At 45.4% G+C, this 24,605-nt stretch overlaps 1 protein-coding gene across 7 annotated transcripts in view; it reads right to left on the bottom strand.

Annotated features, from left to right (window-relative positions):
- The window catches only part of SFXN5 (sideroflexin 5), a 111,025-nt gene that overhangs the window by 53,143 nt on the left and 33,277 nt on the right, over nt 1–24,605 (bottom strand). For 2 of the 7 annotated variants that reach the window (XM_068943846.1, XM_009681851.2), the window contains 6 exons: nt 15,179–15,205; nt 13,343–13,397; nt 11,389–11,414; nt 7,002–7,055; nt 3,212–3,268; nt 1,789–1,854 (listed from right to left, as the gene is read on the bottom strand). In XM_068943846.1, coding sequence (XP_068799947.1) covers nt 1,789–1,854; nt 3,212–3,268; nt 7,002–7,055; nt 11,389–11,414; nt 13,343–13,397; nt 15,179–15,205 — 285 coding nt within the window. Of the gene's footprint in view, nt 1–1,788; nt 1,855–3,211; nt 3,269–7,001; nt 7,056–11,388; nt 11,415–13,342; nt 13,398–14,404; nt 14,471–15,178; nt 15,206–24,605 lie in introns of those variants that run through there. The other 5 variants (XM_068943844.1, XM_068943843.1, XM_068943842.1 and 2 more) reach the window with 3 other exon arrangements.

The following is a 24,605-nucleotide window of genomic DNA, read 5'->3' as shown; positions in this document are numbered from 1 at the left end:
TCTCTCTGCCCCTGTTGCTGAAACGGACAGTAGCACTAATGCCAGCAACACGGAGTCAGTGACTGTCCCTCGGCTGGACCCGTGCCTTCCTAGGGGCTGTACTGCAGGCCGCGAGCAGCAGCGTGGGCACGCCACATTTTGCTAAATTCACAAAATAGGAAAAATCCTGAACTAAGGACTGGAAAAAAGAGAGTCACATTTTCCTGTGGTGCAGGAGGAAACCAACCACAGAGAACTGCTCCTAACTGAAGCAGTGAGGACAGCGGGACAAGGACTTGGACATCCCGTAGCTGCCTAAGTGTGGAGCTAGTGTGGACGTGCCTACACCGCGACAGGTGAGCGCTCACACCAACACACGGCTAGTCGATGCACACAAGTCTGGGTCAGTTCTGCAGTGAAGACACAGGCTCAGTGAAACAGAGGAGTAATGTGGCAACAACTAAGCCATAAAGCTAGGACTAAGGAAAACTATTAAGCAGAAGGGTATCCATTAAAATCAGTGCTTTCCAATCCACGTTGTAAGGCACTTTACCAACTCTGTGCCCCTTATTCAGGGGAAACTGGTGGCTTTAGAGGTCTGAATGCTGGATTTACTACTCACTGCGAGTGCAGAGGGCAGCAGCTACAGAAAGACACACTTTCTGCAAACTTTCTGCTGTTCGCTGAGGACACGATAAGCCAAACTGCTCATTGTCAACTCCCAGCCGGTAACTCCTGCCTCCATAATTTTGCTAGCAAGCCTGAGTCTGCTTCAGGCACAAATTTTACCTTGGAAAGGTATCTACACAAGCCCATGCTGACTTTTCTCCAGGGTGTTAGGGAACCTGGATACAACCTGAGTGGTTCCCAGAAGCAGAGCGGGGGTAAGCAGACTGAGTGGTGACCTCTTCCCGTGGCACCGTCTGTTTGCAGAAGGAACGTCTGGAAAAGGATGTCTACGGCTTGAGACAGAGGAAGAAGTTCTGGCCACAGTAACAAATCAACATTGCCACGGGACCTTCAATGTCCCAGCAGAAAAATCACAGACATACTTTTCATGACGGATTTTCAAATAAGCCCCTAAAATGTAACTCACCTAAGTTGCTTCTGAGGAACGTATCTATCTCCTTGGGAACTAGCTGACCCTATTAAAGATAGGCACTTGTGCTTCTCAGGAATCTAAGCCTGATGGTAACACCACAAAGTCACGGTCTCAGGGATTTTAGCTTTTAAGAGCTCCTCATTATTACAGAGGACTTCAGCTACAACTTGAACATGGATTACAGCTTGAATGCTGCCCACAGGTGGAAGATTTCATTTTGAGCATTTTTGTTCTTTCAAGCCAAGGTGCTGACCCACCAGGGGAGTATTTCCAAAAGCCCGAGTCTGTTCAGCATGTCAGCTGTCACACAGTCACTCTATGCAACCTCAAGGTCACTCAGTCTGGCACTAACTTGGACTAGGCTAATTCAACGGAAGTTAATGCAAGTGTGGGTAATGAATTGCATACTAATGCAAGCGAGTTTGCTCAACAGTAAAGACACAGACTCAAGAGTTCCCGTGCACGGCGCCAAGCAGTGCATAGTGCAGGACATGTAAGCGATCATGGTAAAACTCTCCTTCTGTTGCAAAGTTCGGGCATGCATGGACAGACACTTCATGGTTAAGATATTTTCTTGTTATGTAGACTGATTTATGTCAATTAAAATAAACATGCTTGGCAATTGAAACAAATATCTCAAAAGCACTACAGTACTACTGTAAGGGAGCAGTTAGTAGTGAAAGATATAGACATAAAGCGTTACCCACTGCTATTGAGACAGCACTTATGACAGCTCCCAAGTAGCCCTGGATGAACTTGGATGTCGGAGAAGGCTTTGGAAAGAAAAACAAACATATTTTCAATAAATAAGCTTTTGCTTATTAAAACACAACCAAGGGGGGTTTTTTTTGTTCGTTTTGTTTTGTTTTTTTCAAACCAGAGACAGGTTTAATTTTGTCATATTGTTCTATAGCACACGGTCTGTCATCTAGTAGTGGCAAAACCAAAGAAAATTGTAGCTTCATGAACAAGGTTAAATGTAATGGAAAACTAATTGGCATCAAAAAATTATAATATTATCAGCTTAAAGAAAGTATGTGAATGTAATTTAGCAAATGGTAAAAACATTAGCACTCTTATGCACTAGTGATGAACCCTAAACTCTCCAAATTAAATATAAGTCTTCAAAAGGTTATTTTGATGAGCTGGATAATTTCCAATTCAGCTTCCTGTCCTGAGCTTCCAACATCCCATGAAGATATGAAACAAGGCAAAAGCGATGAGGAGAAGAAAGCAGGAACAGTAACACTTCACTTTTGTGGCACCACTTGCAGGAGCATTGCTGGTAAGAGTATATAAAGTCCTTAGAAGATGGAGCCTTCTTGCTACATGAAAATCCAAATAGCTATGATTTTGTTTTTTGCTCATTTATGTATCAAATTAAACCATTTCGTATTAGTTAGAACGATATACTGGTTTAGCTCAAAGGGAACTTACTGCTGAGCCAGCATTACTTATGTACCTAGAGTGATTTCGAGATCTGAAAGAAACAGTAGGACGCTTATCTAGCTTGGTGGGTATTAAGCATAATGCAGAAGAGAGTTTTGTAACCTAGAAATCTCACATTTACATGCTCTTGGAAACGACAGCATCTGATTTGGTGTGCAGGACAGGGATACCAAAAGGGCTCATAGGCAAGCCTCCTCTGAGCTCTGCCAGTGCAAAGCGCAAGGAGACTTTTGGTCCAGCCTGACACCAGCCCTGCTGTCAAGGGCCTGAAGCTTGCTTGAAGGTGCAGATCAAAGGCTATGGAACATCACAGCCCACTGTCACGTACCCTGGCAATACACCGCGTATAGATATTTTTTGTAGGTATTTTTTCACGCTTGCTAGTGTTACCTACGCTCTGACCAGCGATACTCTGTAGTGCAGCCCCTAATCTGTGCCAAGAGTTGAGGAGTTTTGGTGACTGGAACAAAGTACATCTAGGGACCGGAGTAAAAGCAAAACACTCATGTCATTTCCAGCCTAAGTTTAAATTTGAATCCTATACAGGAGAACGGCCAATCTATAAATTCATCACAGTGCCTACTCCACAGTTTCTATTAACAGCAAAGAGACAGGATTTATGTTTCCGTGTCAAAACAGATTAGACTTGCTGCAGGCACTGCATATGTTGGGTCTCCTCACCTTTGTCGCATTTCGGTTTGCATAGTTGACGCATGCATTGTGGCTCTGATTCAACCACTAGAAAAGAAACAAAAAGAGGCAGACATAAACATAACTTTACAAGAATAAATCTACAAACGCAGGACTACCACAGGAAAACTCATCTCCCTTCATACCTGCTCACGACTTGTCACTTTTCTAAGGCTTGTGCATACAGTAAATCTGATCTAATGTCCTTGCACTAAGTTCATACGGAAGCACATGCACAACTGCAAACACAGGTACACGAAAATAAACAACTAGCTCTAAACATAAACTTCAAAATTACGAGCAAAAGCAATCTGAAAGCTAAATCTTCACTTAAAACTTTTTTTCCCTTTATTAATGAAGTGTCAGTGAGGGACTGTGCTTGTCAATTGTTCCAATATTAAACATCGTTCCAGAAAATAATTTAGAAACAGTTGTAAGATGTAACAGTAAGTCCAGCAGCCTGTTCTTCAGTCATTTATTAAGCTCCATGGTTCTCAAACAGTGGGTCGTAGGATGTTTCATCTGAGCAAATGCACCATTTTAGGGACACAGACTCCACTAAATTGGTATTTTTGTCCCTAACTTCTTGGAGAAGGATTTAGTACAGAAGAAGCAGTTCAGCAGCTAGGGAAGAGTAGCGCCACACACATCTGAAGGGTTTTATCCACAGCAGCTGTTAGGAACATCAAGAAAACAATGGTTTCCACCCCATAAATACCCTATTTTCAGTTTAGGCTATTGACAGAACTTGATTCCTCTTCAGCTGTGGTCAAAACTGAGGGGAGAGGGTAAAAAGGGAAGTCGGGGGTGAGAAGAGTCATGAAGTGGAGTGAAACAAGGCACTAAAACATGGGGATTACCTAGTCATCACAAAGCCAAAACCCAAGAGGATGTTCTCCCTGCCAATCACAATTTTCTGTCAAGGAACAGCTGACCCAACAAAGCTTGCTTTTTTGTTTGTTTTCTTCAAGTTGAACAAAAAAAAAAATTAAGAATTCAGCCTGCCAACATGTGCTGGAAATCTGTCTCAAATTTCAAGAGGGTGTTTAGAAACCTCCTCTCTCTAAAAACTTCCACTGAAGAATCCCAAAGAGCCAAGATGGTGCGGCTCCTACATAGGACCATAAGGTACGTAGAAACAGGATTTCAGTGTGAACGCAGAGCCATTTCAGAGCAGTCACAAGGCACATCGACATTAGCAGGTCAGGAGTCCCCCTTCCAAAGCGTGTTGGGAACACAAACCCTCCCTGTTCCCGCTTATCCCCCCAACGCCCTGCTTCAGATAACACAGCATCTCAACACGCATGCCCTGCATTCCCTTCTGACCAAGCTAAGCTACGAGTGCACCTAAGGCACTTCAACCACCCCTGAGTACTCAGGTCCATAGGACCAGGCTAGAGCTATCCGAAATGCATCTGTCACGGGCATCAGGTCCTCCTACAAGCCCCACTGCTTGCTAATGCAGTCATATGCATAGTCCCAAAATCCTACACTTATCCAGTTGAATCTCATTTTCAGAAAAAGATGTAGACATTCTGCTCAGATATTCCTTCTACCCTAAGCGATCTCTACATTGGAAATACCCCCACTACCCATTCCTGAACTCCACTGTCCTCCTGGCTGGCTACCTGACCCCTTCTGGGCTTTTTGGGTGATGACTCTGCACGCTGCAACTCTTCTGAGTTTTCAGACAAGGCCGTTTTCAGACAAGGCCGGCAAATCCTCACTCTCCTATGGGCATAAAGGGCGAGCGAGGGGCAGGTGGCCAGCATGCCCACTTTGGTCAGCAACAGCAGGACTTGAAACGCTGTCGCAAGTCCACCGCTGCTGCTCCGATGACTGCTTACCTCGGCCTGGGGCCTGACATGCCCTGAACTGCAACATGCGTACTCAGGGTGCTGTGGTTAAAGTATGGCAGTTTAGGGCTGCTCTTCTCCAGCTGCTGCTCAGAACCTGGGAAACAAGACTGAGAGGAGAAAAGAGGGGAAAGAAACAGAAAGGAGTCAGAAAAGGAGGAAGAAAGCACAGGGAAAGAGAGAGAGAGAGAATCAGAAAGATGATGGTGAGGGAGGACAGAGGAAAAAATAAAAGTAGGAATACTGAAGGGGAGGTATGAATTCTTTGTCTGGGGAGCTTCACATTCGTCATAGTTTTGAAGTGAGAAGGAATAAGAAATTAAGGTAGGACCTCCAAAAGAGCAGTCCGACTTGGGGCTATCTGGTCTGATGATGGGTCCGGCAGGTTATGATTTGCAAAAGTTTGAGAACCACTGATCAAACTGCAGCTTCTCAGTGGGTCTACAGTTACTGGACTTGCCTGCTACGACCTCTCTCTCTAGCGGGCTAGTTCTGCATCTGATCATATCTGAGGAGCCATAAACAAAATCTGACAGTTTGTCAAGCAGTTCGATTCCTACATATTCCTTGCCAAGTTCTACCTAGCACATCTAACTCCCAGTGAAACCAACGCTGTTCTAAAATTGGCTTGGAACTTGAAGTCTGTGTATTTTGTTAATTAATGTCTCCTTGAAGTTGATTTTTGATTTTGTGTTTTAAATATTCTTTCTAGTTCCAAAAGGATTATTCCATCCTTCTAAAGCTGAAAGGTTCCACTGACTACATTTAGACTCACTACGCAGCAACAGGGGGAATATGCTCTCCTTACTTTAGCCATTTACAAGACACCTGGTCCAAACTAGCTGCTCGGGCTGGCTCACCCTTTAATCACTTGAGGGTGACTTCTCCAAAAGGGTCACTTGAGGATTACTTCTCTTTCCATCTTAGAAAAGAAGCCTAAAAATACGCAGGATAAACTGTCCTTTAAAAATATGAAAATTCTAGACATCTCCAGCCACAATCCTGCCCCCAGCATCTGAAGCCATGTGGACACAACGTATGGCCAAATTAACCACATCACTAGCCACCAGGATATACTTATCTTTTCTCAGTTCTGCACGATCTTTCTATTGTGCTAGGCGGATCCTATCCTGCTTTGATATTCCTTAACCACAACATTCTCTATCATAACTTACACTGCAGATAATTAAAAAAAAAAAAACACCACTGGCAATTAAAAACAAGTCTGAAAATAACTTACTTCTCGCCATTTCCATTACTGCTGAAATAATACTTTGCTATGGGTCCTTGCCACGGGTATAACTCATTCATACACACCCTTCCTCCCCTTCCTCTTAACTCCCAGAATTTTACTGGGGATAACACCGATAAACCCCATTTACTTCCCAAATGCAAAGCTCCTTGCCTTTATGATCTACAGCTATTGCTATTATGATCTACAGCTATTTCTGAAATTCCTCAGCACTGGGGACCTCCTGCTGCCCCAGCCCTGTGGATAAATTGTACTTCCAAGCAGGAAATTTCCAAGGTAGGTTCCTACTACTTGACAGAGCAGCTTCAAAACAGCAGATGTGTGAACTTCAGGGCCTACGTTTCCATGGAACTACACACTGTGCAATCATTTACACCTGTACAAAAAAGCTCTAAAAAGCCGATTTTGAAATCAAGTGCTATTTTGCCTCTCCCTCACAAGGTGTTTATGGTGGCAAAAATTGCAGGGCACCACAAAGCAGGCCCGATAGCTTGCTTTCAGCACGTACCCGACCTACCAAGCCTTTTCCTTTTCCCATCTTCTCATTAACTAAAGCACTGCTGATGCAGAAAAGTCACATGCATTAGTTTGTCCTGTGGATACAAATCAAATTCAGCCTTCATTTTCATCACATTCTCCACACATTCAGTGCACGGTGGCAGAAGAGCGTTACCTGCCAAAAAACAGTGGATGCCAGCGTCTGGTTGGGCAAGAGAAGACCAACAACCTGCAAGAGAAGAGAGGTTTTTATCAACAAAGACATTGTTGGCTTGTTCTTGAGGCTCTTCTAGGCATGAAAACAGTAAGTTTACTTCTATTGACACATAATTAAATTAACTTCATTTCTGGGCTTATGTCATGGTGAGCAGCCAGAGTACAAACCACATGCAACAGGGTGGGGGAACAGATCCATCTCTTCAGTTCTTCTAAAACTGCCCATTCTAATATAAAGCAATGTGATTACGGTAAAAAAAGGAACTGTGAGTTTAGAGCACAGTCCTGCATTTTTAACTCTGAACTTCCCTGCACCCCACTGTCTCTAAATTTTCCGGTGGTGAAATCGGATCGTGTGGCTGCCCATTAAAATTTCTCATCTTTAACTATTGCTTGCAGCACACCTTAAAAGGAGCTTGGCAACGTATATAGTCCAAAGATTAATATATTAAACTACAATCAATTGTTTAATCCAGGTATTTCTAGAATATAACTCAAATGTTGAATTAATGAAAGCGTTCAAAATAGTTACTATTGGCAGCAATGGGGTTTTTCGTATTTTCCTTTGGCACATTCACTGTTCCAAGCATAGGAAAGAAATCAGCTTTGAACATCTGAAGACAGGAGTGCCACCTGGAAGCACATGTGCTCCTGTCTGGGAGTCTGAATTTTGTTTTAAGATAAGAGAATTGTTGATGTGTCATACTTAGAGCTGCGAAAACTCCTGCTTGGGTTATGAGCTCAGCCTGATGATCGGTATCTCCCAAAGAGGCTTAAAAGCAGCCTGTCCCACGCATTTGGCAAGGTGCTGGCCAGCCGCAGGCACCTGCGGATGCGAGACACCACGGCCCTGCAGGGTCACCCTTCACAGCATCCGGGGCCGCGGGCACACATGTGCTGCCTGTACAATCCTAAGCATCCTTAGGACATGTCTAAAAATACAGTCTAGACATACTCTCCAGTCTCTAAAGGCCCCATATCTTTCCCACCATTCAATGCAGCACTGCCTGAGCCTTTCCTGCCTTACTTTGTGGCAATCTTTCCTCTTAAGAAGCGAGAGGCTGAAGAGGAAAGGTATGTCAAGCATGGGAACTCCCAATGATAAACCCAAACAAATGTTTCCAGGAGGACGAGTTCTCAGGCAAGAACAGGTAAGAAGTGATACTTGTCATCATTGCCTTTTTCTCCCCTCTAGCTCCTTACATTTCTGAAAGTTTCTGAAGAAGATGGTCTTCATTTAACAAAATCACTTGCACCTTTAAGAGTATAAAAGCAAAGACCAAACAACTCCTTTAACGCAAAAACAGATTTCTTTTTCAGGGCACTCGGGTAACGACGTGAGTAGAAATGTCTCTGAGGCACCTGCATCTTTGGGCCGAAAGGGTACGAGACTCTAGTCCGGACCAGCTTCTTTAGCTTTTTTTTCCCTGCAGAAGCCGAGAGGAGAGCAAACGTCCCTGTTACCGCTCAGAGAATCGGCCACAAAGAGGGATAAGCTAGAGCGATCTTTGCACATCTGCAGCAGCATCAGTTGAAGAGGAGGCAACTTTTACGCTTAAGGACGTAGAAGAGAAATAACAACAAACAAAAGGGTAAAAGGGTTGGGAGGCCTGGTTTCATTTACATCTTCTTCCCTTTCTCCTCCTCCTCCGGCTTTTCCTCCCACAGCCTTTCTTGAAGTTACAGCTACTTTGTACGCTGGCAAAATGCCAATCTGTGCAAGTTGCACTAATTTACTGCTTCCATTCAATATGCAGAGCTTGCCATTAATTACGCATTTGCTGGTCTCAGCCAAGCTAATTCAAAAGGCGGTGCACCTTCTTACCCCGGGTTTGACTTCAGCCCCAGAAGGCAGCGGGCTAATGAGACTTTGGAGGAGAGGAAAGACTGCAGGCAGCTACTACATTGTCAGCTGAAGCTCAGCACAGAGAAAAATAAAAGAGTAAAATAAATAAATAAAAGAGCACCCAAAATCTGTATGACTGAAAGAGGCACGTTTAAATGCAAACTCTCCATATGTGCAAGAGTCTGTCAAGAAATGTACAGTTTCACTTTTAATTACTGTCAGGGGAAAAAATAACTAAGAAGGAAAACAAAATAAAAAAAAAAAAGCTTCTAAACACCAGAAAAGTATCAACGACAAAATTTAATTGCCTATTAGGTGTGAATGGCCATTCCTGGCCAAAAAGCCAGGGTTAAACACACTGGGACATCTGTCAGCTCTGAAGAGCTTCTTAGTATGTCAGCGTTAGGAGCTCTCGTTCTGCAAACCCCACGTCCCGTCTTGCCTGTCAGGGAGCCGGCTGCGGCGCCGCGTTAACACCGACGCGACGGTCTTCTCTAAGCGTTGCGGAGCCTGAACGAGGCCTCCCAAACTCCCCGTCCGGCTCTCAGTGGACACAGGCCAGAAATTCCTTTTTATTCCCTTGTTATTGGGCGGGTTTTTAAATCACTGCAGTCGGCTGCTGGGGCAGGAGCTTTCAGAGACCAGCCCAGCAGCACGAACCTCGCAACACCACTCTCGCTTTTCCACCCAACTCGCAAAACAGGGAAGCGCTCTCCTCTGGTTTTAAAAACGCCCGCGAAAACTAGCGTACTCGAGGCCACAAAAGGAGAGCAAACTATTGTTACGTCTCGGATTCAGTTCGCTGCACAGCCCCAGACAGCGGTACTATCGCGCTTAAGGGACCGATACAGGGAACGGATAAACAGCCGCAGAATTTGGTTGTATCAAGGGAGTAGCTGCTTAGGCCACAAAAGAAACGACAGCGTCCGCGTGACCCTAATCCCTCGCACAATGAGCTAAACCACACCAAATTATTTTGCATTAGCTGTAGGGAAAAGCTCCAGGACCGCACTTTGGCCGATACGCGGAAAACCTGTTAAATACGTCATCTGCTCGTGTCTCGGGCAGAAGGTATTCGGGGTGTTTTAACTGACCCCGCAAAATCGGGGCGATCAGCCGCCGTGGGTTGGCACGCCAGCGTGGCTTTGCTGGTAAAGACACCCAAGTTTGTTCAGCGAGAGCTAACCGCAGGCACATTAAGTCTCTCTTGAGGAAATCCCATCCCCCTATGTTAAATGCAAGACTCAAACTGTTTTTATGCTAGAGCAGGCTGCCAATTTTGTCACTAAATTTCACAGATCGATTGGCATAAATGTTACATTTTAATTTTAACATTTGAAACGTTTGGGTTTTTTTTTTTTTTTTTAAATGACAAGAGGTTCCAGTTTATCCTTTACAGCTAGTGAAACTGGGCTCATCTGACAGCTCTCGGCTCCTCTGACAGCTCTGGATTTGGGCCGATTTCATTGTCAAATTGATCGTTAACTCATTTTTGTTTAACCTCTTCTTTTAAAATGCCCCATACAAAGTTACCATCAAAACGTTACATACAACAACAAATAGTAACAGCAGTGACGGTTTCTGCTTTTGGGCTTTAGCGACCCCGTTATCACCATTTTGGAAAGGATCATTACCTTTAAGTGCGTGCTGCGCCGCAGTCCGCTGGGTCTGAATTGAGCAGAATTTGCTACTTTAACTGCTCTAGGACGCGTGATCTAATAGAGAGCAAAGAGCCGGCGGCTAGAAGGAGATTTCTACTTCACTGCACGTTCTGGCCCCAGCTCGTGCGATTTTGGGCAAGCCTCCGTGCCTCAGCTTCCCCATTCACAAAACGGCGTGAACAGTTACCGCTTCCGAAGCTCCGCTGGCGTTTCGGCGTTAGCAACCCAGTCAGAATTATCTCCGCTCCGGCTTTCGCTACAGACAGCCCCCCAATACTTACACGTTTCACAGACAGTAACAAGTACAAACCAAAAGCGCACTTGGCGATAACCCCATATAAAGCACTCTCAGTTCTAATTAACGAAGAGGAGAAAAACATAACACCGGCCTCGCGATGTTTGAGCTCTCTAGGTCTGTCACGTTTGGGAAGTGACTCGGAAAACGGGCACAGGGAAAAACATCTGAAGATCAATCCGAGAGTTGCAAAAGTTGCATTTTGCAGGCGGGGAGCTCATCTTGGTCTTCCCTTTCCAAAACGGAAATAAGAAGCTGAAGATGTTATTACAAAAAACACCCGGAGCGCATGCATGCGCCGCGATTGGCAGGGGGCTGGGTGAATAATGTTAAATAGACAAATAACCTCCAGCACAACCAGCTAAACCCCTAGGGCATATTTTACACAATGAAACCATTGCTAACGTGCGATGGGAAAGGTGCGAACCTTTTGTGAATTTGTCACAACACACAACCATGGAACTCGGAGAAGTCTATGCGAGTGCTAAAAAATGCATTTCCTGTTACAGGCACACAAAGCGGGGAGAGATGTTAAAATACTTACAATGGGTGTTCCAAAGGGAATGTAACCTATTAAAGAAAAAAAGAGAGAGAGAGAGAGAGAGATAAATGCATTTTAATACACACAGTTTTGGGGTGAAAGAAATCACACCTAGGAAAGCTAACCCCGCTACTAGCTTAGGGTTCAAGCCACACCTGGCAAGACAGTCTGCTCTCACTTCTCCCAGCTTCGTAGCGCCGTGAGCACAGCGACTTCTGCAGAGCCACATCCGACGCATCAGGCACCAGCGAGAACCGACTCCTGGTTTTTGCCAAACGGCCCTCCCATGCCCTTTCCTTTTTTTTTCCTCCTTGGGTTGCGCTCTAGGAGTTTCCCCCAAACTTCCAAGGCCTCATCTAGAATCTGAAGCTCATGCCACTGAAACCGCTGTGCGCCAGCACGTCACGTTAGCGTTTCAAAGGGCATCGTTTTATTGGCCTGGGGAGTAAGGAGAAAATCCGGTGACGGGAGGGCAACTCCGCACGGGAGCCGCTTCCTCCCGAGCGGCACGAGCTGCATGGCTGTCGCTGCGAGGACCGAACTGACCTAATGGCTTGCTGCCACCGAAAGGGGGAGATCCTGCCCCCCTTCCCCGCTCTCAGTCACGCAATCTGTTCCCTCCCTTGTGCCAACTTCTGCTGCTCGTCAGACCCTCCTACAATCTACCCTCGCTAACCCGGGAGAAAGCTACCCGACTTTCTGTTCCTTCGCCCCTCGTGCCGGGCCCCGTTTCCACCAGGTTAGCATGCTAAAGATGCTCATGGAGTGGTCTAACGAGCCGCAGAGTCCATACAAGTTAAGGAGCAGGAGCACGTCGCCCTGAGTGGGACCTCCTTCCCTTGCTGCCCGTGTTTCATCAGCCTCTCCAATAGTGACTTTATACCAGCATAACTCATTTATTTCTAGGTGAGCAGAAAAAGCAACATGGCACAAGCACTTTGAAGAAAGTATATTTGCATCCACGCTAAGGAACAGAGGAGAGAGGGACTATTTTCGTCCTACTGGTACAAATTAGTAGAGCTCGCTACAATAGATGAGCCTTTACCCCAAATCTTAATGAGTGCCACAAAAAATCAAACGCTTCTAATTTTTTCCCCACTAAGCCTGCCAATTCTTATGCTGCTTATAATTCATTTCCATGACTTCCACTAGAAGGTCTCAGAGCATTTTACCAACATTACTGAACTAAGCCTTATGGCTCCAATTTACAGTCAGGAAGGGCAAAGACCTGAGAGGAAGAAAGATTTTTAAGAAGTTATAAACAAGGCAGCAAAGGAGCGCGTCCTGGCTTTTCTCTCCTGCCCCTCGCCCTTAAAATTATTCTTCTTCAGAGAACTGGAGAACGGGGCCCATCAACCCTGTCACTTTTCCCAGGTGCCCAAGTTGCTCCATCATGTGAAGACAATCCCCATCGAAACACGGAAAAGGTCCTATTAAGAGGGGAAAAGGGGATGATTTAATTCTCTCTGCCTAGTTAAGGCACCTCACCGAAAGGCAGTCCCCGGAGGGGAAGAGCTTTGCTGCAGCTAAGCCGTGGACACGCACAGCTGATCCTTCCAGGGCTTCTCACTGCTGTGGCTGTTACATACCACCGCGCACACAGAAATAGGGCTCACCCTCTTCCCCGGACAGTAAAGCACTAAAGTGCTCGCTGAGCATTAAGCTTCTTTGTTCACTACAAAGTCAAAACAACCACTGCAGCGATGGATACCTCAAAAATGCCAGAAAGGCTACTAGCTTGAGTCCGCTTTAAAATATCTGAAGGAGAGGAAAATACGAAGCGCTGCTTCTCTCACAGGTATTTAGGATCCTAATTCTCCTTGATTGCAAGGGGAGTTAGACAGCCGAATTATCCTGTGATCTTAGCCCAAACGCAGTGCCAAAGCAAGGGAAAAAGATAACATTTCTTAAGACTTCCCAGGAAGATGAATTATTCCCTCTTCAGGATATACCATACCTGACATTCTGAAAGGCATGAAGATGGTCTCATTTGTATCGGGATGTATGATGGCCTGTAAAACAGTCAGCAAACAGACATAGTGAAGGCACAGCAACAGTTGGCAAGCCGTAACGAAGCAAGCAGTCAGCCTCTCCAAATAGCATGTTTAGCTAGAGAGTAAAGAGGGACTTCATACGTCTTGTCATGAGCACAGCAGCATGCTCTCCCTGCTTTTACAGCTCCGATCAAAGACAGCTATTGTTCAGCAGTCTCCACAAAAGCTGCTCCTACTTCTGGTTTTCCCGTCTCCTTTAAAGACGCTTGACATAATTTAGTACAAGTGCCTAACAACACTACAGCCCGAAACGTAGAAGCGTCTCTTGCTTGACAGCACAGCATCCCCAAAGACCACCCACCACCGTGCCTTAACCCAAGCAGGGAAACTGCAGCTCTAGGGGGGAAACGGGAGATCTATTTTGCGTCCCTGACTGTTTTCAGCATCTCCACGGAGGTGCAGCTTGCTGTTCTGGCTCAAAAGCTGCCCGACAAAAGCAAGGGAAAGCCTTCCTTCTGGCACGAGGAAGGGCAGCGCAAACGCGCAGGCGGGCAGGAAGGGCAGGTTGCCTGCTGTGGTGGGAACAGGGCTGTAAATCAGTTCAAATCACTTGTGCAACGCAGTCCTAAGCCCTCTCACTATGAGCCTGTATTGCAGGCATCACAAACGTTCGCTGCCAGCCATACGAGCAGCCGGGGCCTGGCCGCCACGGGATCCGACTCCTCGGATGCCGCAGCAGGGGCGAGAGCTAAATTAGGAACCTACAGGAGTTGCTCTGGACACGGTCCTAAGACTGACTTCATTTGACACAACCTCTAACTGCCACGAGACGGGAATAACTCTCTGTGCAAACTTGGAACTGTTCTTCAGTGTTTCCAGAGCAAAAATGAGTGGTTCTCATTAGAAAATTAACAACAGGCATCCCGGGAAGGCAGACTCCAGCTTTATTTTTAAAATGACAGGTTCTAGCATCTTTTCCACTAACCCTATTGACAGATCTTCCTCTGAATGCAGTGAATACCTACCAATAATGCACAACAACGGGAAACATCTCCCCCATTTATCGATATCTTCATACAAGCCTGCGTGCCAAATCAAAAGAAGTCTGAAATTTTCCTTCAGAATCCAACAGAGTTTAAACAAAAATTTATAGGCATGGTCAGCTCTTGGTGTCATCATAAAGGTCATCTCAGTAAGCTCTTCTCAGATGCCATGAGATTTGGCTTTGCCAGAGGAACGCGACCCTCGCGCCTGGCCACAGCTTCTCACAAGCAAAAGGGGCCATCTGTGGTGGCTGTGGACTGTGCAGACCAAGGAACACCACGCTATGAAACTCATTTGGCCCGATTTGATTTTTTTTTTTTTTTAATTAAACTTTACAACAAGGCAGGGAGGCTGCCCCGGCATAAATCAGCAGGGAAGGAGGAAAAAATGAACCCCGCGTGACCTGGAACTGCAGAAGAGAAAGGTGCGTCATAGTTTTAAGGCTCACTGAAGAGCTGTCACGCTGTCTTTGAAGGACTGGCAACCAGAAACCTCCTGACTAGATAGGAAGGAGGAAATGAAGACATCAGAATATATGAATACAAAAAGAAAAATCAGAATCACAGGTAGAAACAGCGTTCTTGGCAAATGTATTTTCTGTGGCAAGACAGAAGAGCAACGGACAAACCCAGCAGGCAGAAGAGGACAGCACTTTTCCCTCATTTAGCAAAAAGGAAAAAGAACAAGCACTATTTTATAAAACAGCAACAAAAAATGAAAAAGCACATCACCTGCTACATAAAGAGGCACGTTACCTGCTTTATTTTTTGAGCTCCCCAAAGCTAGAAAAACAAAAGAGAACATTACATTTAGAAAAGAGCAGCTTAGTCTTCCCAATCCCAAGTTCCATTCAAGACCCAAAACGTTCTTCTTTTAGCTGCCACAGCAAACGAATGGGAGGAACCGCTTTAAGGCGGACTCCTTTTCTACATCCTCCCAGCACCTCACACTGCTATTTAAGGGGTCCTTTACTCACTGTGAGTTCTTTCAAATTTGGGTGTCCAGTAAGACTACCAGGGAGAGAAGATATTCTTATTATTCAAGATAAGAAAGAGTAACAACATAACAAAAAACCCCACAGAATTCATACTATGCTACAACCTGCAGAAATCAATAATTGTCTTCTCAACTCTGTGGCACATAGAACTCGATGTAAATTTAGCACGACCTTTCCTTGAATGAGCTCCTAGTATTCCTGCGGAAATCAAAGCTTCCTGGAGAACACAGGTGGAGCAAATATTGCAGGGACGTACAAGCAAATACCTCTTCAAATAAAACCTGCAAGTTAGATTCAGTCTAGTAAGCCTCCAGGATTTTTAGTTTTTCAGAAGAAGGGAAACATTCACTGAAAAATACGACTGTATCATAAGGCCAGAGGACTTTCCTTCATGACTTATGCTTAAAATGAAAGTGACAAGTTTGGAAAAAATCCCCCATTTTGATGTATACGTTTCCGGAGACAAAAAAAAATCCCTGGATCATGATAAATTGTTACAACAGTTAATTTGCCTTTATCATTCAAAAAAACTGTCCTACTTTTCCAGCTAAGGGCTGGCTTCAACTTCCAGCCACCGGCTCGTGTTGCACCTCTGTCTGACAGACTTCAGAGCTGCCTATTTCTGTTCTTCACGCAGGTACTCAGAGCTGCTAAAGCCACCCTTTAACCTTCGCTCCAAAAAAACACAAGAGAAAGTAAACGGAGCCAAAAGCCTCGCTGTTTCATTGGCAACGCGCATTTGCCAATCTTTTAACCACCCTTGTGGCTCTTTTATGTCTTTCCAATTTGTCAACATCCTCTTGAATCGAGGATGCCAGGAACCAGACAAATTACTCCAGCAACAGTCGTACCGGTGCCAAATCAAGGCTAGGATAACCTGATGATTTGCACTCTGCTGTTTATAAATCCAAAGATAGCGATAGCTCTTTTTGCTTTAAGAGAGCGCATGTTTCTCTGATTATCCACCAGAATACCTACCTAAATGCTGTGTGCGTATTCGCTCATCCAGTCATTCGCGGTTTAGGTTTTGTTTGGGGTTTTGCTGTTATTAAGACATGAATTAAGCCCAGCTCTGTCGTTCCCCTTCTCCTAAGGCTCAGTGCTTCCCCCAGATACAAATCAATGAAAATACAGCTGGTATAAGGCAATTACTCTTTTACAACCACTAAGGCAGTCTACCTACTGGTGGGTCGACACAAGCTACACCTGCCTTCAGTAGTCTTAAAATCCAAAGGGCAGGAGGCTGCGCGCTGGGACAGCTCACGAGGCTTTTCGGCGCTCGGCCAGGCTGTCGTGCCCGCACACCGGCTCGGAGGACCTCCACGGGGTGGAGATGCTGCAAGCGATGAACCAGAGCATCCGAGCAAACCTGCAGCTGCCCAGGTCTCACGTAACTTCGACGTGAAACCGAAACATGGGATCGTCCTTCCTCTCCCAACTGCAAGCGCAAAACGCTAGCGTAAAGGAAGAAGGATGTTTCTGAGCCAGCTCTATGGCTGTTTTGGTCAAGATATCTAATTTCATTAATTGATCCCAATATTTATGCATTTTCCTGCTGCAGTGCAAATATTGTTAGAACATGAGATTTTATTACTTCTCAGAAGGAGACTTTACAAGATGCACCTGATGAGTCACCTACAGATTCTGCCAGCTCATTTTCACTCTTCTATCCTCTAATTCATTTTCTGTCTGCAGCTTTTTTCAATAGCTTCAGTGCTGAGTAGTCTTGCCAGTTGGGGGGCTTGTTTCTGAGAGCACGTCTCTGTTTTAGCCAGGGGTTTCATTCACACCCTCTCTGGCCAGCTTAGAGAGGCAGCCAAGATTTTGATCTCATTTACACGAGCATGAATCCAAAGCTGGAGCACGCGGAACTACTCCAGATTCATGCTGAATATATGTCAGAAATCAGTCCGCGATCTCTAAGTATAGAGATTCTCTCCAGGGTGGGTCTCCTCTAATAGATCATCTTCCTTTTTATCAGCTTGGCTGTATAGGAATGACTTGAAGCTGCAGAGGGGGCAGTTAGCTGTTTGAACCCTCCCCAAGAATTTTGCCATGACTCCAACTTGGGTGCAAGGACCAAACATGCCCATACATGGATTTACATCCTTCCAGTGATGGAATTTCCCTCTACCTTTCCCAGGACTCTATTTTTCTATAATTCGACAAGGAAGAGATCCTCACCCATTCTGTTTGTGACCTACAGCAGATAGCTTTGAAAAAACTGAACTCGGGAACTGTACTCAGTTATATACAAATTTGATGTACTTATGAAGTTTAAGAAAGGGTACAAAAGACACTGCCACAGTCTAAAGAGACCCAAAGCTGCAGTAAGGAGATAGAGACTGGAATAACTCTTGGGGAATGTCTATGATCTTTGGTTGACAGGACCCTAGTTGGCATTCCTTACTTAGCAGCAGAATCGTAGCTTAGAGATTGCTCTCAAAAAAAGTATTTATTTAAAGAATATATCCACCCCAGATCTATTAGTTAACACCTGCCACAATAAATATAGTACAGAGGGTACCACATATCTTTATTAATTCCTCTCCTATTAACTACAGAAAGATATCGTGGTTTTGGACTCAAAGATGGCATTTTTTCCATCTATACACCCATAAGCTTTCACCTAGATTAGAAAACTGTGTTTACAGATTGCCACAGTTCATTCTTGTTTGCAGCCGGCTCCAACGCTGCTAAAACAAGTGGCCAACTCCGCACTACACCAGCGCAGTCGGCTGTATTGAGACCACCTACTACACTGCTTAAGTTGGACTCGGCTGTCTAAGATCAAGAGAGCAATGACAGATTCACACCACCCACTCCCTTATGCTGCCAGACCCTACCTCCCTCCACGCTCAACGGAGACACAAAGACACATTTGTGAGATTTCTGTCGGGAAATCTGTAATAGCTGTTCTCACCGCTTCCCTCCTTCGACTGTACAGGCAAACAGGATTTGAGTTCTTGCACAATACACTAAGTAGACATTCAAACGTGCTATCTTAAATCCTAGAATACGTGCTCTAAGCATGCCATGTCTGGAATAACTCTGTAGGCAGAAAAGCCTGTTCTGACTAGCTGCACTTTAAAAGCACACATTGACGAGGCATCGTTGTTTCCAAAGAGTTAATGAGGAGTAGCACGTTAGGCAAGCTCTACGCATAACAAGCAACACTGCAGTTTCAGTGCCGCAAAGACTGAGTGGCCTACCTGTATCAGACATTGCACTAACAGCACTCACAACAGTCAGCAAAAATCCCCTAGTAAAGACAAGGTAGATGAGGAAATCCACACTGAACAGTGAAGATTTTTAGATTCTTTATTTCATCTGTCCAGTCAAATGGAGACAGAGCTCTGCCCCAAAGCTTGCGCGTGCCCTTCTTGCTCCATCAGGGCACTTCTCTCACCCTTTCACGAGATCCCGCCTGCCCCCAGGAAAACTCGATTTTAATGAGGTAGCAGTCTGCAGTCTGCGCTCCATCAGAAAGCACCAGTTGTTTCACACTCTGGGAGTTGCGAGGTTTATTAAAGCAAAGCTCCGATTATCTATCCCACAATGAATTCCAAGTATTTTGGTGTAAGGAGTGGAACGCGTGATACAGCAAAGCTCATGCTCAAATACAAGAGCAAGCTACGTTCACGTATGGCATGGCCATTCAGGAGACAGCCTCCAAAACCAGGCATTCTTTGCTCCAATCCCAATCGTTTACCTGATACAAAACCAGAAGAATAGAGCTGTCCCAAAAAAGCAACTTACCATGCTGGAAAAGCTCACACTTCAGGCCAACAGCAGGAATCTGGCATCATATTCGTGTTAAGTAATATTAACAATTTTGCTTCTTCCTATAACCCTTAACTAGTAGTCAAATGGTCAGAATAAGACGCTGGGGACGGGTCACACCTCCTCCAAGACGTCTACAACACAAACATCCACTGCTGTGAGTTCTTTGGACTGCTTTTATGACAGCAGGCAGAAAACCAACAATTCATCTCATCCTGACCAGCCGACTGGTCCAGGGTAGGGGATTTGCACTCCAGCAATACTTGTTTCTCTCCATTGACTTTCAGAGGGAGGCTACATGGTTAGTTTTGGCTCAAATTGCGAGTGACTCAAGATATAAAAACACTCCAAAGTGTCAAGCACCTGCAGCTCATACTGACTTCAGCATGACTTGTTTGGCATCTTTTGGATTCCGGTGGGAATTTCATGAAAGGTGAAGCTTTTTAGGCTGGAACATTAAGACTTGTGTTGCATTTTTTTCAAAAAGGTCCTCACACAAGTCTAGCTCAGCAGTAAGCGGGCAAGTGCTCCCACCTGCCTCTTGCTTTCCTCTCCTGGAGCTCTGGCTCCACCAGGGCCACCCGCATGAGTCAGAAGTGCTCATCAGCAGCAGCAGGTCCAGTGCAAAGAGGTTAGTTAGCTCACATGTATCTTCCTTGAAAGGCTGAACATACCGGAAAACTTCTACTACTCACTCCCTGTGAAGGTCAGCAGGTGACACAAAAAGAAATAAGTATCCATGTACCTTCAGTATTTCACTAAAACTGAAAACCAGTGCCAATCACAAAGCAGTTCGGTGCAGCCTGATGGAGCTGCCTGTTAAAATCCGTTCTGCTCTGCTCTCCACCCTGCGCTTTCTTCTTTCCCAGGAGCGTGATCACTCGTGCTTCGCGTGCCTTTCTCCCACTCCTCTCCTGCCTGCTCCAGCTTGAGTCCCAAAACCCACATTTCCCACTTCTTGCAAAGTGATATTTAACACAGACAAATGCACACTACAAGCTCCAACCAAAGCATTCAGTTACAGTTAAATGCTTTCTAAAAAGACTTACAGCTTTACAATAGTGGAATTGCGTACTTTTGGTTACACATTAAACGTTGCCTCAATATCTGTACATCTGGTGGAGGTGCCTGCCCTACCAGCTGATGTCTGGCTTTATCAGTAACATGGAAAAAAAAAACAAAAAACCCCAGATAACATAACCCAGAGTCTATACTTGCTCCTCACTTGGAAGTCTTACTAAGGGGCCCTTTCCAGTCATGCCCCTAATAATCATTACCTTAGGAAGGTCTTAGCTCCAAGGAGATAAAGCTCAAATGACTCACGCATGGCCTAAATCACAAAGAAAACCTACATGTTTTCTGTCCTGCACCCAACACTGAAATACATCGGTAAAACGGCACCCTCTCCATCCTAGGCATCATTAAGTCACAACTGCTGGCCACTTTCAGAGCCATAAAGCCCTCAGGAAAACCTGCCTGTTGAGGAGCATCAGTTGAGACACCAGGGCTGCGGGACAGCCGAGTAGTGGCCGAAGCCGTGCAGAGACACTACGTGCAGCACCTGTCTGCACTGCAGTGCTGCAAGGCAATCCCCAATCATTGGGAATTGGATTGTGAACCATGAGCAATTCCACTAAAATACATAGATTTACACAGATACAGAACTAGTGTAGGTGGAAAGAGAATCAAGTCCTAACCGATAAAAAAAGATAGCACTTAAATAACACTTCACCACTCTGCGGCACTCAATAAACATTAACTAATTAATCCTCACAGCATTCTGCTGGAAAGGTTTAAGTAGACTAAGAGGCACTCACAGAAAAGCATTGCTTGTGCCAGGGTCAGAGAAGGACTTGGATGCCATTATATGGTTTAAAGCACAGCCTCGGCAACCATGCTTGCTAACGCGAGGAGCTTGCTCAAGATCAGGTTTGTTTCAGCTTACTTTAGCCCAGACAGAACTTGTGAATCAAGGCTAATTTGTAATCTAAATGTGAATTTAGAGAGCGTCTCTCAACCCTCTGATGATTACATGAAGCTACAGCAGTCTGCTGCTGAGTAAAAGCTTCTACAGTCAAATTAAGCATGGTTTCATTAAGGTGCATTAAACTACCACCCCTCCACTTCCGCCCAAGCTCCACAGGTGCCTTTCGGCCTCTGACAGTCTGGACACGACGCCTAAAATGTTCAACCCATCTTAGACCAGGCCACGGTCTCTCAGAGGAACAGTTAAACTGCAGAAGACAGTAGTCCAAGTTCAATCCTTGGACCACCGAACCAGCTACTTTCTCAGAACAAAAGGGAAGCAGCAGGACAACGATACATCTACGGTTTATCCTATCCTGCAAGAGACCAGAGAAAAAAAGTACAGTTTACTGCAAATGGACCTCTTCGCTCTTCATCAACACTGTTAAGAAAAGCTATTATTCTCCAAAAGGGATGCTGTTTAGACTCTGATGGATTCATTGTTCTCTGCTGTGTCTGGGACAGCATGAGTGGCTCTTCCCGCTGCTAACATGATTGAAGGAAGAACACAGTAATAAATACATGCCCATTAAGCTGGTGAGTCTCTTTTCACTTCACTGATACTAATGGGGAAGAAATGAAACAGTTTCAAAACAGCAAGTTGCCAAAACTGCATTTGGAAAGGCTCAAGAGTGAGAAGTCACAACTGACACACCACAGTTCATGCTCCGCCAACGCTCACAGGAAGGGGCTGGCTGGAGGAATAGCGAGTGTCTGTCTCCAAGGGACAATTTCAAAAAGCAGCATTTTTCCTCTCACTACAGATCATTCAGGTTTTTTCAGCCACCCTCGTGTGCTGAAGGGGTGAAGCCTTCCGAGTGGAGCTTCCAAGGGTAACAGAAGAGAGTAGTATAACGGAGCTGCCTCACTGCTATCTTGATTTCTAACAAATAAATAAGCATGCATCGTAACATATGCACGTACATAGTTGTATCACCAAATGAGCAGCTAGAGGGAGTAAATCTAGGGACCTCTGTTAGACTAAGTGACCTCCCAAGGTCCCCTCCAACCTGAACCATCCTACGATCCTACAGCAGACAGGAAGATCTGGTTTCTGCCCTGAATGCCTCAAAATCTAAATATCTGGGGTTTCAGAGCTACAAGGATTTCAGCCAGCAGATGATCCCGAGCTCAAGATGTTTAGTTTCGCCCTTAAGAAATCTGGATTCGTTTCCTACCTTGAAATTTCTAACCTCAGACGTGCTCTCATCTTCACCAGCAGAAGCACGTCTAAGGCACCACAGCTCCAGTATCCTTCCCTATCCTAGGAGCCCTCCCTCCCCTACCTCGTACCAGCACGGATGTTCACGCAGAACAAAGTTCAGGGAGCTGCTCAAGTCAAGAAACGAAGCACTTCAGCAGTGGGGGAAGGGAGCTTTAGTTTTTCATTAAGATCAGCTCTCTGAACCAGCTGTGCCAATGCAAGCAAGCAAGGAGGTGGGAACACATGGCCGGGAGGAGAGACGGCAAAAACATGGCAGTGCTGACTTAGAGCAGCTTATGCTGCCATGGAATCACACGTTCCCTTACAATATTCTGCACACAGACCAGATTCGTATCAGCGCAGGTAGGAAGTGCAGAGAGCGACAGAAGTACAATCTTCATTGTGGGTGCACATTTAAAGCAGTAGCTATTTCCATCAGACTAATAGCTGCATCTGCACAGGGGTTACATTTAGGGAATCGTGTTAGTTTTTAAACCTCTTCTTGGGCCCACGCTGGCATTAAAAAGTAAAAACCTTGTAGGGAAAAAGCATCACTCAGTGCTCACGCTTGCGAGTCCTCGTTCAAAGCACACGTAGCCTCTCAGACGCTCCTGCCGGCGTGTTGCTGTTCTGTGGCTCTTTACCTCTCTCTACTGGCAGGACCAAAGGGAGAAGCGAGGGTGCCAGATCAAGAGCAAAGGGACAGATGGGAGGTAGAAGAGGACAAAAACCTTCCTCACTCCATTTCTCAGGCTGTACTCTACATCTTGTTTAGACATTGAGTTTTTGGGAGAGAACGCTCTGGGTCTGCAAATGGGCAAACCAGGGCTCTGATCCTAACTGGACCATGGGCCTAATGTCACAACAAATACCGAACAGCGGTAGCTTAGACTCTTGGAGGCTAGAGCAGCAGCTATTTCTACTTCCATTTCAAAGGCAAAAAGAGACCTCGGGATTCAACGCACAACAAGGACATGTTCTGCTGTATGTGCCAGCAGTGCAGTTCAAGCATGGAAGTATTGCAGAGAATTTCAGCAAAGGAAACAAAAATATGGGCATTTCAGTTGAAAGAAAAGGGCAGTGTTAAGTCCGTAAGAAAAAATCTCCCCAGCACTGATGCCTTGCTGCAGCCCTTCAACGGCAGACCTTCATCCTGCACGCTGCTGTGCCTGAACAGTGCTGTCCGCACTGGACATTCACCAGCCTTTGAGAGGGCTTTTCTGCAATGCACGTTTCTGCAGCACAACAATCACACAGTAAAAAGCAGCTGTGTCGTAAAACGGGAATGATTTAAATCTCTTTCTCTGATAGCCGTTGAGTGCTGCTTCTCTTAACTTTTACCACTGCTGACATGCCAGCGCCAATCTGTTCCTCCAATCTGTGCTGGTCTGTTGGACAGGTTGGAAAAGGGACTCACACACACAGAGGACACAGATGCAATTCTACAAATTAGTGAAAGAAGCCTGAGGATAAAGGACAAAAGCCACATCATTATGCCTGCAGGTGGTACAGCCTTGCGGCTTGAGGATAAACCTCAGCCCTGGTACTCCAGGACTAGAGCAAACGTGCACTTTTAAGGAAGCCGTCTCTTGACTCTTATTTATCAGCCTGATATTTTGCAACAACTGTTTTTATAGAAGAAAGTATTCCCTCAAATGAAACCATTTTACTCCAGTGGAGATTCCCCACAGGAGGCAGTTTGGGGAATTGCCTGCCCTGTTTAGAATTGGCTATGTTACAGTCTATACCTTCTGCTGCAAATTGGCTCCGAGTGCACTTGTGTGTGTCATTTTCACCTACCCACTCTCAGATATCACCAGCCACCAGAGTTTCGTGCTAAGGGCCTGATTCTGCCAGCCCTGTACGCCGCCAGTGGAAACCTTCATTAAAAGTGGCTTGCAACAGCGGGCCTTTTAACACATCTCTCTCTCCCTGTGTTGTAGGCTGTAAGGAATGCAACTTTAAAAGACTGCTTAACTATAACGAGAGATGGCTTAAATGAGGAGTGCGTTTAAAGTGCCAAAGAACACACCAGCGAGACGAAGCAAGCCTTATGGAACAGCAGTAATACAACAATATCTCTAGAGCTGGAAAGATGGGACATAATTTACAAGTGAATTGGTTTCTCCCATCAACATGAATCCTAAACATTTCCTTCTCCCTCCTCTAAGAA

This window comes from Struthio camelus, chromosome 4 (assembly GCF_040807025.1).
Source record: "Struthio camelus isolate bStrCam1 chromosome 4, bStrCam1.hap1, whole genome shotgun sequence".
Lineage (NCBI taxonomy): Eukaryota > Metazoa > Chordata > Aves > Struthioniformes > Struthionidae > Struthio > Struthio camelus.
The sequence above is the reverse complement of the archived record's forward strand: the minus strand, read 5'-3'. Positions and strand labels throughout refer to the sequence as shown.